The sequence below is a fragment of the Cyprinodon variegatus genome, unplaced genomic scaffold, assembly GCF_000732505.1.
Source record: "Cyprinodon variegatus isolate N-32 unplaced genomic scaffold, C_variegatus-1.0 Scaffold545, whole genome shotgun sequence".
NCBI classification, from domain to species: domain Eukaryota; kingdom Metazoa; phylum Chordata; class Actinopteri; order Cyprinodontiformes; family Cyprinodontidae; genus Cyprinodon; species Cyprinodon variegatus.
The window spans coordinates 221,088-234,381 of NW_015150998.1; the positions used below are offsets into that span (position 1 = coordinate 221,088).

Sequence of the window (13,294 nt, forward strand, 5' to 3'; positions counted from 1 at the left end):
ACCCCAAACGTGCGTCAGGGTCCTCTCTTCAGCTTCCTACTACATCTCTAACCGCTCCCCTTCTCTCTTCTGTCCGTAAGGCAACGTGCTGAGCCATCTGAGTCACTCGTTCTTCACGCAGAGCTTCCTGGGCAGCAGGGAGCACGGCGGCTTCCTTTACATCAGCCCCTCCTTCCAGTCGCTGCAGGATCTGCTGCTGCCCAATCCACCCTACCTCTTCGGTATCCTCATCCAGAAGTGGGAGACGCCCTGGGCCAAAGTCTTCCCCATCCGCCTCATGCTGCGGCTGGGAGCAGAGTACCGATGTGAGCTGATACAGAGATGATACTGTGATGTTTCTGTGTTTGGAGATCTTTACTTTGGGGAAAACTGGTTACTCAACCTTTTTAACATAATTCAAAAATGGGAGGTGTGACCTAAACTGTTGACAAACTTTCTGTTTTATAAGAGGTGGATCTTTTAGTCATCTCAATTTGTGGGAAGCAGAATTAGAGCTGCTCTGATTCAAAGAAAAAAAGAAAGTGAAGTAGATGTAATGTGTTAGATGATGGCCTGTCCTGGTGATTAGCTTTAAGTATCTGGGTAACCGGTTTAAACATGGGAGGTGTTGCATCCTTATTTGTTTTTGCAGCGTCTCATGAATCTACAAAGTGAGCAGTTTTATCAGAGAGGTTCTTCTTTTACTCAGAATCCTCTTTCCATGCTCAGACCTGCCAGCTCTGAGCTCCGCCTTGCTTCACTTAAGCCTTTATCCTGAATCCTGTGAGTTGAGCTGTAATACGTAAAAAAAAAAGACAAATTTTCCACAAAACTGCTGGAATCACCATAAAATTAATCCACCAAACAAACACTGCTGTTAATGCTGTCGCCTCTTTATGGCCTAAACCCCAGAAGATGGGCAGGCTGGAGACTTCCAGCTGAACTGTAGACTGACGGCGTTCAGTGTGATGTTTTTCCAGCTGCTGGATGAGATGAAGCTGCAAATAGTAGGTTAAGAAGCTTAAGAGGCAGCAGGAGTCTTCATTTGAAAGTTAGGAGCCTTCTGTCTGATAAATTATTAGGTCAGCGGCTTCTTTTTTGCCTTTGATTTAAAGAAAGTGATGAAATAATCTGTTTGCCGGTTAAATAGGCAAAGATGATGTGCACCGTGTTTTTGACAAACATTATTTGCTCTTGCAGTTTATCCATGTCCACTGTTCAGCGTTCGCTTCCGGAAACCTCTCTTTGGAGAGACCGGGCACACCATCATGAATCTGCTTGCAGTGAGTTCTTTCTCCTGTTCTTTATCTCTTATTTAAAAAAACCAAACAAAAGCGTTTCGAAACGTTAATTAGAATTAAACTGAGAGAGAACCTTAAAGATAGCCTACGTGTTCACACTAAGGATCCTGTCACACCTTGCCGATTTACACAGCATATGCCCGACGTCCCAGAATCTCTTAAAACGCTGACACATGCTAAACTTTCTACGTATTATTTTGTATTTCAGACAAGTCCAGAACTTGCGTCCAATAACAGCCTAACTTATGCATAACGCACGGCAGTGTAATGCCCATGGACTGATGCTTGGGCATCAGTTCATGGGGAATACAAAGCACCAGTTAAAGTTGCTCCCTTCAGGGGCATCACTGCTCTGGATACGCTCTCAGGAGCGCATCAATGGCATACGCTGGCATTCGTCGAGAAATTTTGAGCATACTATGCACTCGCCGTATGTCTACATGTGGCAGCGTGCTCATAACTTATACAAAACCTACCCATAATTTATCCAACACTTGCTACCGTTTTTGTCTGATTTTTCATACGTCAGGCCTACGCTGGTCTAAGTCGTCAAGGTGTGACAGTGGCGTTAGCTAGTCAAATTAAATAATCTGTCCGTTTGTTTTTGCAGGACTTCCGTAACTACCAGTACACTCTGCCAGTGGTTAAAGGTCTGGTTGTGGACATGGAGGTGAGGAAGACGAGCATCAAGATCCCCAGCAACCGCTACAACGAGGTGAGGCTCTCCAAAGGTTTGCTCTCCAGGAACCAGGGTACTTATCTGGGGAGAGGAGAACATTTTGGACTGCTTCTTGTCTTATTGGGACCCTGATGCTTTGCTTTCATTTATAGATAAATTCAAGCCCATTCGGTATGGCTCAGAGAAACAAACTGTTATAGTGGCCAAGTCTGGACATGAGCCTAGTAGAATCATTAACTGTGTTTCCATTAACCATCAAATTGCTCAAAATGCAATTTTAAAAATAAATCAGCAAAGTGGAAACACTATTAAATTTTTCAATAAAGTTTTAGGTTTTTTTTGTTTCAGTTTTTCGGTTGTATCGAAATTCTTTATATTTCGCAAAACTGTATTGGCCTTTTTAATCAACACAAGAGTGATCTGCAGCTGGAAAAAGCTGAAGTTGTTTGATAAAGATGGCACAACATATTTAGATTCATAAGGAGATTTTTTGACATTTAGCTTGTGACATTGAGCACTAGAGCCATGGCTAAAATATGCCTAAAACATGTGTTTAAATTGTCTGTTGCCATGTTGTTTTAAGAGTTATCACATAAGGAAATGTTTGCATTTTCAAAATCGGGTGAAATATCATCAATTTTGCACACAAATGCAGCTACTGTTGCATTTTGATGCAGTTTATTTTTTCATATAGGGCGTGGATGTTTTGGCAGCCTTTTACTGCAGTTTTTTTTTTTTTTTTTTTACTATAGTCTTCTTTTTCTGACACATCACCAGAAAAGTTGAATATTAAAACATCAGTGAAGGGGCTGATCCATTTTTTAAGGCTTTTTTTTTTATGCCGCTGTCTTTTAGGCACCCATTATTTAAATACATGTTGTTTTTTTTTTGTTGTTTTTTTTATCGACTTGGTAACAGCTCTGCTAGTTTCCTCCCAGAGTGGAACAGATTCACACTGAACTTCTTTGCACCAATACATCCAGCTACTTTTTATGCTACAACATAATGGAAAATGTTTGCTCAGTTGGATATAATAATATAAAAGAGATTATTTCTCTCATCTCTAGTCCTCCACGAATTTATGCTTGAGAGCAAAAATGATGATGCCCATGTTCCTTTTCTACACAAGCGGTTGGTTACTACATCATTCCAGTTTATTTTCAGACGGCAGGAAAAAAAAAATGACCCAGTTTTTATAGTTGACTAGACTCTGTGATTCATTTTTAATAAGATGTTGCAGCATGAAGCAAAGCGGAGGAACAGAAGGTCTCTGCTCACAGTCAGACATGTTACCTCAGTTACAAAACGAGCTGGCATCTTTTACTCTGAGGATAAAGGGTGCCTTATTAACACAGCAGCGGGCTCCTCTGTAAAGCTTCGCTAGTAGGAGAGGGGGGGTAAGAAAAAAGAGGAGAGAAAAACATTACCATACTTTCTTCTATATCCCATCATTTGGCTTTTCTAAAACTGTCTGACGGACCACCTGAAGCATTTTCCCATTTGAAGTTGTCCACAAAATAACAGAGCTAGTCTGTTAGCGCTGGAATTGAACGTTTTAGCCATCAGGTTTGTTTATTGGTTGTGCCTTAGGTGATTAAATTAGCTTTATGTGTTTTTTAATGGTCTTTTAAACATCTAGATAGAACAAAGATGATATTCAAACATTTATTTAACCAATCACAGAAAATAATTTCAAAGGCTAAATAAAAAAATAAAAAAAAGAACTTTGTAAAAAAAGGATGAGACCATTGATTACCTGTTTATTTTGTTGTTTTAATTTATATAAAACTGCCTCAAAAACATAACTCTTCAGTAACTTGTGATTATGACTTAGATCACCTCATCAAAATCCAAAGGATGAAATTTCAGAGCAAAAGCTTAGGCAGGATCGGATAAAAGTTTGTCTTGAACTATGGTGGCTTGATTTTACTTTTTTATGTGCTTTAACATTTCCTCACTTAATAACCTCTAAAGAAACCAAAAACCCATGGTCATATGCTTTGAACCTAGGGCAAGTAGTATGACTTAAAATCCATATCACAGTATAAATCGAATCCTGTCATGGTAACAGTTTATATATTGCAGTATAAAACATGTTAAACATTTATGATTTGAAATGTTTGAAGATGCAAAATCCTTAAATTTAAAGTTTAAAATGATCATAAATGGCAAAGGTAATGTATTTTTAGAGCATTTATGTAGCAAAAAAAGTCATGTCAACCCCTGCTGTAAAATAGTGCAGATTCCCAGAAATAAAATAAAAGTTTTTTATATTCCTAAACAGAAACATTTCACAATACACAAAGTTCACAGTTCAATAATTTAAAAAAAGCATGGATTTTATAATCTGTACTTAAGTAAGATCTTTTATAAGACAGTCACTAAAAAACAGTGAAAATGGTCTATATTCCAAAATGGTGCATTATTTTTCTCACATCTTTAGGACATTTGTGTTTTGTAAAATACTTCCAGCTGGGAGGTTATATTATATGGATCCAAAGTTTTAATTATATTTTTAAAGTCGTAAGGAAATGGCTACACCAACTGTTGCACTTATGAATTCTCCCGAGTGGTGCGCAATTTTACACCAGTCAATAAAGTGTGATTGGTCAATTATCAAGGGGGCGGGATTATTGTGGTGGAAGGTTTGCAAACAAGGTTGGTTGTGGCCGGTGTCTCGGAAGCATCTTGCTAACCAGTTAGCAACTTAGTGCTAGTAGGTTCCCAATGGGAAATTCCATTGGGACCAAGTAGCACTAAATTGCTAACCAGTTAGCAACTTAGTGCTAGTAGGTTCCCAATGGGAAATTACATTGGGACCAAGTAGCACTAAATTGGTGACTTAGTAACAACACTGTCAAGGAACGCTACGGACAGAGGAAACATGCAGGAGAGTTTTGTGTCGGAGGTTGTCGATAAGTCTCCTCCGTCATACATTTTTTTAGCCTGACGTAGTCCGACTCAATTCTAGTCAGAATATGAGTCTGATACTGCTCCATAGAGCTGTGATTATGGGGCGTGTTTTGAANGACCAAGTAGCACTAAATTGGTGACTTAGTAACAACACTGTCAAGGAACGCTACGGACAGAGGAAACATGCAGGAGAGTTTTGTGTCGGAGGTTGGCGATAAGTCTCCTCCGTCATACATTTTTTACTTAGAGGAGGAAAGTGGGGACAAGGTTGTTGTGGAAGAGGACGCCAGGGCGGCAGAAGCTTGGTTTGGTGTAGAAGGTTTACAGGGCTGGGTATTTTCACCAAAGTCCTGAATCGATTTGATTTTGATTCATACAGTTCTAAATCGATAATTTCGATTCGATCTGTTTTTACAATAATAAAAGTGGTTCAACTGTGTTTCAAAATACTCATGTAATTTTTTCCTGTCACATTAAACACAAAGTGCAAACTCGTAAATGAAACAGTTTAAACTTGAGAAGTGAACAAAACTGTCTCAAAAGTGTAAACTTGTTTGTGAAAAGTGAAAAAGTGAAGCCTCACTCGAGCAAGCAGACGTGACATAGCAGACATGCATGAGCTGCATTATCTCCGCTGCACAAACCATATTTGCAGTGTTGTCTGTAACAACTACAGGGTGTTTGCTGTTCAGGCCAAATTTGTTAATGCCTTCAGTCAACCTATTGGCTATATTTGCAGCTGTCTGGCTTGAAGTAATCTTGATGGTCTGTAGGACGAAATGAGAGGCGCCACTCGTTATCAATGTAGTTGGAAATCACCTTAATGTCACATATCCAGCACATTATCTGTGGGGGAAAATGGCAACAAAATTGTATATCTTGTTAAACAGAAAAATCCATCAATTTAATTGGTAATCGCCCTGCTCAACAACACTAAACCACGTTTTTTTTTTTTTTCCATAAAGGAAACTATCCTATGTAGAGAATTAGCCAGGTTGCAGTGCTGAACTAGATCACTTTATTCTCCATACGTGTTACCCACATAGAGGCATCACTTTAAAACAAATCACCACTAGAAAGCTCTCATGGTGTGACATCATCACAATCTCTGACCTCCTGATGGGAGTCAAAGCAAACGCAGTAGTGCTTTTTAAAATCACCAACCTGCTTTGCAAAATATTTAAAGCCCAGTTATAATAGACGTTTCATGCTTTCAATAGTTACTGGTGTTATGGCTATAAAAATAAATGAATGGTCCTTCTGTGTTATCAGAGTAAATCGATAGGTTGAAAAACTTAAAATTGGTGATACATGGTTTGTATAAAGTAGTTTGTATCTTAGTTGGTCACAGTCTACCTTGATAAATCAAAACACAGTGTTGGTGATAATCTATATGTTAGAAAGTATTTTTCTCCCTAAAAGCTGTTTGTGTTTGGAGCTTTATTTCCCCCCCCCCAGTTTGTCAGAATAAAAACTTCAGCTTTTCAATCTTCTTGGGCATCCAAACTTTAAGTGATGCTGTGGTATATCCCTGCAGCAGAGCGTGGAGAAGGTATGCAGCCCAATACGTTTGTCTGCATGGCGTGAGTGAATGTCAGAGCAGGAAAAGGAGACGAGCTGAGAGAGTGGTGCCGGCTGTGTAGCTTGGCTGCTGAACGCGCTGACAGATGGGAAGGCGGCAATGCGAAGAGCCAACCGTCACTCCATAGCTTGCGGGCGAGCGTTTAACACAGCAAGTGGTTAAAGCGCTCCAGATTTTCAGTTTTATTTCTAAATGGCACAGAGTCGAATTTAGGAGAGACAGAAGCAGGATTGTTCCAAGCTACTGATATCCAGCGCCGTCTGAAACCTTTTCTGCAATCTGTATTCAATGTGCCTTCCCATTCAAACAGGCATGTGCTCCCTGGAGCCCACTGCAATTAGGCTTAACCAGAAAGCCACTTTGAAGCCCTTTCTTTTTTTTTTTTTCCATAGCATACGCACACAAAAAGCTGCTCAATTAGTCACACTGTAAATGATGTGTCCTTGCAGCTGATGAAGGCCATGAATAAGTCCAACGAGCATGTGCTGGCCATGGGGGCGTGCTTCAACGACCGGGCCGACTCCCATTTGGTGTGCGTCCAGAACGATGATGGGAACTACCAGACGCAGGCCATCAGCATCCATCACCAGCCACGGAAAGGTGCAGACAGGAACACAGCCGGTCATACGATCGTGATCCTTAAGCTTTCCTCTCTGTATGTTTTTGATGTCCTTGTTTAGAAAAGCTCAACGTCAACATAGAAGGAAAAAAAAAATCCTTTTACTTACTGCTGTTTTTTTTTTTCCCTTTAGCTGTTTGACAACAAGTAACACCTCAATACTTGTCTTTTGAGTCTAAACCTTTTTCTCTTCTTCTTTCCCTCTCCTCAGTTACTGGAGCCTGCTTCTTTGTTTTCAGCGGCGCTTTAAAAGCTTCGTCAGGCTTCTTGGCCAAGACCAGCATTGTTGAAGGTGAGAAATGTGGATAGGAAAAAACATTATTAGCTGAAAGGAAGATGTCAAACAATCCACACAGGCTGGTGCATTGAGACACCTCTCTAACTGTTGTCCTGATGGAGTTATAAAATTAGTCTTGTTTAAATGTCATGCATATTCTTATAGCTTAGTTTATTTAAGAGGGATCCATTTGTAGGAAATACAGCCACATCATATTCCAGTGTTTAGCAGTAATCCCAACCACAACTTTCAGACGCTTCCTTTTTGTGTGGTTTTCTTCTTTTGTTTTATTTTTTTTATTGATTGGGAGTCATTAAAAAAGCACATATGTACAGAAACTGATAGAGAGGAAAGAAAAACTAGTCATTTATAAAGATCAGAGAGTGGTGTCGTCTCTAAGATGTATTCTACATACCATCATTAGATTGTCCTCATCGGTCTGTTGTCCTCTAAAGCAGGGGTCTGCAACCTGATGCTCAGGAGCTGCAAGTGGCTTTTGGAGCCTCTAATTTTGCTCTTAATGGTGGCAGGAAATTATAAACAATTTTTATGTAGCTTAGTAAAAAATCCTTTTCTTAGAAGCTTTACCAGGTTGTTTTAATAATGAATCTATAGAGAAACTAAGTTTTTCTTAAAAAATCTTAAAAATGTTATTTTTATTTTATTTATTTTATGACTTTAACATGGTTTTATGATCAGACTGACACCTCAGTAGTTCAGCAAGGATGCAGCTATAATCTGTCGCCTATTTCCCTGAATTGACTTCAGGTTGGACTTTCCCTTGCTGTACAACAGAAGTGACTCTAAGCGCATCCGTGTTAAATGGTTCCGACCTAGCAAACAAGAGTGTTATGTTCAAGATGCATTTTGTGGATACTCAGAAGTAGTAGGATATGTTATGAATTACAACTTCCTTGTTCAGGAATATAACTCCCATATTGGAGAGCATCAGAGTCTGGACCCTCCCCTGCTTTTTCTAATCTTTCGTCTCTTCATTCTAGTTGATAGTATATTCATCTTCTTCTGGTAAAATATCACAGCAGAAGAGACCGGCATCCAGCTCAACTGAAACACTTTCAAGTATGAGCGCAAGCAATGTGAACGAGCAGAAGAGTGCTGCAGTTCTGTGTTTGGCAACACGTGGGAGTATCATTAGAAAACTCCATAATGCCAATTTAAAGAAGAAAAAATGTTTTTAGATCCATATATATTGTTATTTAAAAGGAAACCCTGACTGACAGAAATTTTCTTTTTTTAAAATAGAGGTACCATTAAACATTCTGACAAATAAAAAAAACATTAAAAAATGTAGTATAATCTAAATTAGATCAGTTATTTGTGTAATTTATGATACATTACACATTTCTGTACAGTTTATGATCGATTGATTGTTTCTGCATGTATCTGATAATCAGTTGCTTTCAGAACAAAAACATCCCACTGATGATATAGAGGTCTCTCTCAAAAACCCAAATGCGATCAACTTGGTGTTATGGGTACAGCTGAATAGTTTGTTTCTTTAATAAAACGGTAACAGATTTCCTACAGCAGATATTCAACAGAAATATATCAGTTTGTTTGAAGGACATGTAACATTGGCAGCTTAAAAGGACTTTAATGTAGCTGGATCAAGGTAAAGTGGCTCTTTATTTTGGAAAGGTTGCAGACCCCTGATCTAAAGGCTGGTTCACAAGGGAAACAAACAAACAAGAAAATGCTGTTCTAGCTGTTAAGGTGTTAAAAATGAAGCCTAAATTATGGTTTATATATTTCACATGAATTTTGCTGCTAATATATATTTTTTCTCTTCATTTGGTTTCATCCATCAAATAAACTCCCAGAGGAAAGATAAACCACACATTTTGTTTAATCCTGAGCTGTAAAAGCATTGCTTCTTCGGAGCATCCAGACGGTTTCTTTACACATTAAGTATAAAAGATGCTTTGTTTCTGTTTTGCTTAAGATGGTGTGATGATTCAGATCACAGCAGAGACCATGGATTCTTTACGGCAAGCCCTGAGGGACATGAAAGACTTCACCATCACCTGTGGCAAAGCTGACCAGGAGGAGAACCCGGAGGTGGTCCACATCCAGTGGACAGAAGACGACCATAACTTCAACAAGGGGTGAGACAGAGACACCAGAAGGGTGAGGGTGGGAGGAAAGGCATTTTAGTCACAGGCTGTCAAGTCATTCTCTAAGAAAGTCTGAGCACAGAGGAGCAATGCGCTTTGACAATCACATCCAAACAAAGTAGATCTTTTTTCTAGAGCTCAAATTTAACCTGCAAACAAATGGAAACATGCTGCATTTTGTGCAAATGACGTCTTCAAACAGCTGCAACGTCAACCAGTCTGTTAAATTCGTGTCTTGTTCAATGGCACTCTGGAGATCAATTGTCTCCCACATCTGATTCATTTAATTAGCTGAATCCCACCTTCTTCTTCTCCTTCCTGTAGATCAGTCCTTTGCTTTATGCTGCATTTGTAAAATAAACTCCAATATGATTTTTATTTTTCCCTCTCAGGGTCATCAGCCCGATCGATGGGAGATCTATGGAGTCCATCACCAGTGTGAAAATCTTCCACGGCTCAGAATTCAAAGCTAACGGCAAAGTCATCCGCTGGACCGAGGTGCAGCCCAGCGCACACTCACAGAATACTGCAAATTAAGCAAAATCAGGCCAGCAGGCAGATCTCCTAGGACCAAATGTTCAGCCGATTTAACCTTCATCCCTAGGGGCTGGAGGCTATAAATGAAGGCTAAACTGAACTCGGATCTTACACATCAGCAGGGAGCATGCATGCTGTAGAGGAAAAAAATGGAATCAAACATCTGGCTTGTTACAGAACAAACGAGTTAAAGGATAATCTAATTATATAGACAACACAATGGAGACATTAAACCTGCAGCAACGTTCTGTCTCTGCTTGCTCGTCTGATTGAGAGGAAAAAATAAAGGCCTTCGACTCTGTATCTTGGAGCTGCAAATGGTTTCTACTTGGTGATAAAAAGTGTTTTCTATCCACTCAGGTGTTCTTCCTTCAGAGCGAAGACCAACCCAACGGGCTGAGTGATCCAGCCGACCACAGCCGGCTGGCGGAGAATGTGGCGCGAGCTTTCTGCATGGCTCTGTGTCCACACCTGAAGCTGCTGAAGGAGGACGGCATGGCCAAGCTAGGGCTGAGGGTCACTCTGGACTCTGACCAGGTAGGAAGATCACGTCCATAGATTGAGAGGGGGGGTGCATCTTTTTTCTTTTTTTAAGTGCATAGTCACATTATATGTATCTACAAGAAGACCAAAACCCATTTGATGCTGATAAAACAAGGTGATACACACCAAGCATCCACCCTGGCATTCTTTTGATTGACCAGTTTGATCCTAAATAGAATTCCAGCACCAGGCACAATGAGCAGACATAAACAGATTTGGCGCCATCTGCTGGCAGCACTGCTGAACTACCAGAAAACCAGATAGTGACTATGAAGAACTAAACCGTTCTGCAACGCCTCATTATAAAGCGACAGCTTGGCGTGGTCAGACACCAATCAATATTTAATAAATAAACCTATCCACAGCCACTGATCAATCACTCGACTTCTAATATCTTTTGTAGACAAGCGACAAAGAATAGCTTTGCTATTTGCTAGTATGAGTATTAATTAGGACATTTGCATCTCTGGATTTTAGCCTTTCCTTTATTATTTCCACACTTCACTGGCAGCTGTTAAAAGCTCAACCACACTAAGCTACTTGCAAGTTTAGTCTTTGTGCACATGCACAAGTATTGTACAACCACTGTTATTTTAAATATACAAAAGGGCTATAATGACTAACAACCTGAGCAGAAGCTAAGCACATAAGGCCTTGGGGATGTCTGTATTAGCTAAAGTGTTTCTAATTTCTAATTACTCAGTCTAACATCAGCAATACAACATCTCTTTAAACGATCATCTCTTCTAAGCTAGAGTATTAGTTACTATTTATTAATAAAACTGCTCCTTCCTTTATCTCCAAAGATAGAACAATTTATTTGTTCCACTTAAAGTGCATTGAGGTCTAAATGTAAATATTTTTTTTTTTACTACTGAGGCAAAACCTCACACATAAAAATGTATTCAATTCCATCTTTTCACTAGAGTTCATTTGTCTCACTTTAATCCTTTTTTTATTATTATTTACAAAAACTAATCCCAGTAGCTGGAGTTACTGATGCACCTGTCTCCCATGTCATTTTACTAGAGGGTCAATGAACTACTGACTATCTACCATCACAAAATGAAATGTCTGAAGTTGACTCCACTGAAACTTCCTATATGTTGATCCTTTTGGCAACATAAAGCTGGTGAAAGTGGAAAGTGGATTTGGGGAAAAAACAAAAATAAATGTTGAGTATGTAGTCCAGAATCCTGTCCTCTAACCTAGCATGTCTCTGTACAGGTGGGTTACCTGGCAGGAAGCAACGGCCAGCCTCTCCTGCCTCAGTACCTGAGCGACCTGGACAGCGCTCTGATCCCCGTCATCCACAGTGGGGCTTGTCAGCTGAGCGAGGGCCCCGTGGTTATGGAACTGGTCTTCTACATCCTTGAGATCATCTCTTAGGAGGACTCACCACTCCCACCTAACGCAGATTTTCCTTCTTTTTTTCTTTTTTTTTTAAACACCACCTCACAGCCTGTTCCTCCTTTATCTCCCTCCGACCATTCGCGCCTCTAAAAGAACCACAAAACTGTGCCGGGCCGGTCCAGGTGGGGTAGCATTCCTCCAGTCGAACCTATGCATCCACCCGCCGTCTGTTTGCAAGCAGATGTGTTTCAGTGTCTGTAGAAGCTCTGAGCAGAGTCTGTCCTGACAGCCACACAAGGAAAAACAATCGTAGCTAATCTAAAAATGACTTTTAATTAACTGATATGGCAGTCAGCTTTAATAAACAAGCAAAGATTTTAATCTGCAGATGTTTTATGAAAAAAATCTGATAACAGCACGATATAAATAACTTTGATGTGTATGGATTAAAGTGGGAGCTGCTGAATAAATCCAGAACGTCCAATCAAACGCCACAATTAGCTGTTTTCATCAACTTAACTATTGCAAATAAATATCCATATTTCTTTTCTCACATCTGATAAAAAATTTATTCATTTCCATAATTTTTTTCCTCCTCTGAGATTCGATTTTGTATTTAACCAGATCACTTTATTAGGCAGTTCTCTTCCTAAGTAACAGCTTCTTGAAAAAACAAGTTCAAGGAGATTTCATTTAGAGCATCATTTTGAACTGGAAGGAAAGTGAACCTTCTAACATTCCCTTACATGCTTCCTTGTCCTGCTTAAGAAAAGGTTGTACAGCTCCCACCATGTTTTTACATGGGGAAGGTTTTTTTTTTAGGGAGATCTGCATACTGAGCTTTACACCAGTTTAGCATGTGAAGCTAAAGGTCTAGTCTTATCCGAGCCTTTTCTACCAGTATTGCGGTTAATTAATAGTTGCCCCATCAACACATTTTTCCACCTGAGCTGTGAACATCCGCCGCTCTTCCAGTGTTACCATGCCAATTTTGCCTACTTTCTTGGATTAATGCTCTTCTTTCCAAGCCTTGCATCTTTCGAGGGTTTGGTAGGTTTGCCGTTGTGCCATAAATGTTCCAGTTTTCAGTGTTGATCTGCCACATAAAATGGCAATAAAATCATATTTGTGGTTAGAAAAAACTTTGTAAACATCTACAGTCATGCAAACTCTGATCTTTAAAAAAAAAAAAAAAAAAAAAAAACGATTTTGTTCTTTAAAACACGACAGAAAAAAAAAAAATTCCCATCAGTGCAGGTTTAGAGGCTATAAAGTGTGGGTGTTCGGACAGATCTAACCGCTCCTCAGCTTCTCGTTAGACGCCGCTCCACTGTCACTGTGTCAGCCGGAGGCCCCGGAAAGATGCACTCTGGGTA

The 13,294-nt window shown here is 39.7% G+C and overlaps 1 protein-coding gene across 4 annotated transcripts in view; it reads left to right on the forward strand.

Moving 5' to 3' along the window:
• The window catches only part of zfyve9 (zinc finger, FYVE domain containing 9), a 36,548-nt gene extending 24,233 nt beyond the window's left edge, over positions 1 to 12,315 (forward strand). For all 4 annotated transcript variants that reach the window (XM_015391533.1, XM_015391535.1, XM_015391534.1 and 1 more), the window contains exons 11-19: positions 81 to 305; positions 1,180 to 1,262; positions 1,891 to 1,995; positions 6,904 to 7,054; positions 7,285 to 7,365; positions 9,314 to 9,476; positions 9,878 to 9,983; positions 10,383 to 10,559; positions 11,793 to 12,315. In XM_015391533.1, coding sequence (XP_015247019.1) covers positions 81 to 305; positions 1,180 to 1,262; positions 1,891 to 1,995; positions 6,904 to 7,054; positions 7,285 to 7,365; positions 9,314 to 9,476; positions 9,878 to 9,983; positions 10,383 to 10,559; positions 11,793 to 11,954 — 1,253 coding nt within the window. In that variant the 3' untranslated portion in view covers positions 11,955 to 12,315. The remainder of the gene's footprint in view (positions 1 to 80; positions 306 to 1,179; positions 1,263 to 1,890; positions 1,996 to 6,903; positions 7,055 to 7,284; positions 7,366 to 9,313; positions 9,477 to 9,877; positions 9,984 to 10,382; positions 10,560 to 11,792) is intronic.
• The last annotated feature ends 979 nt before the right edge of the window (positions 12,316 to 13,294 follow it).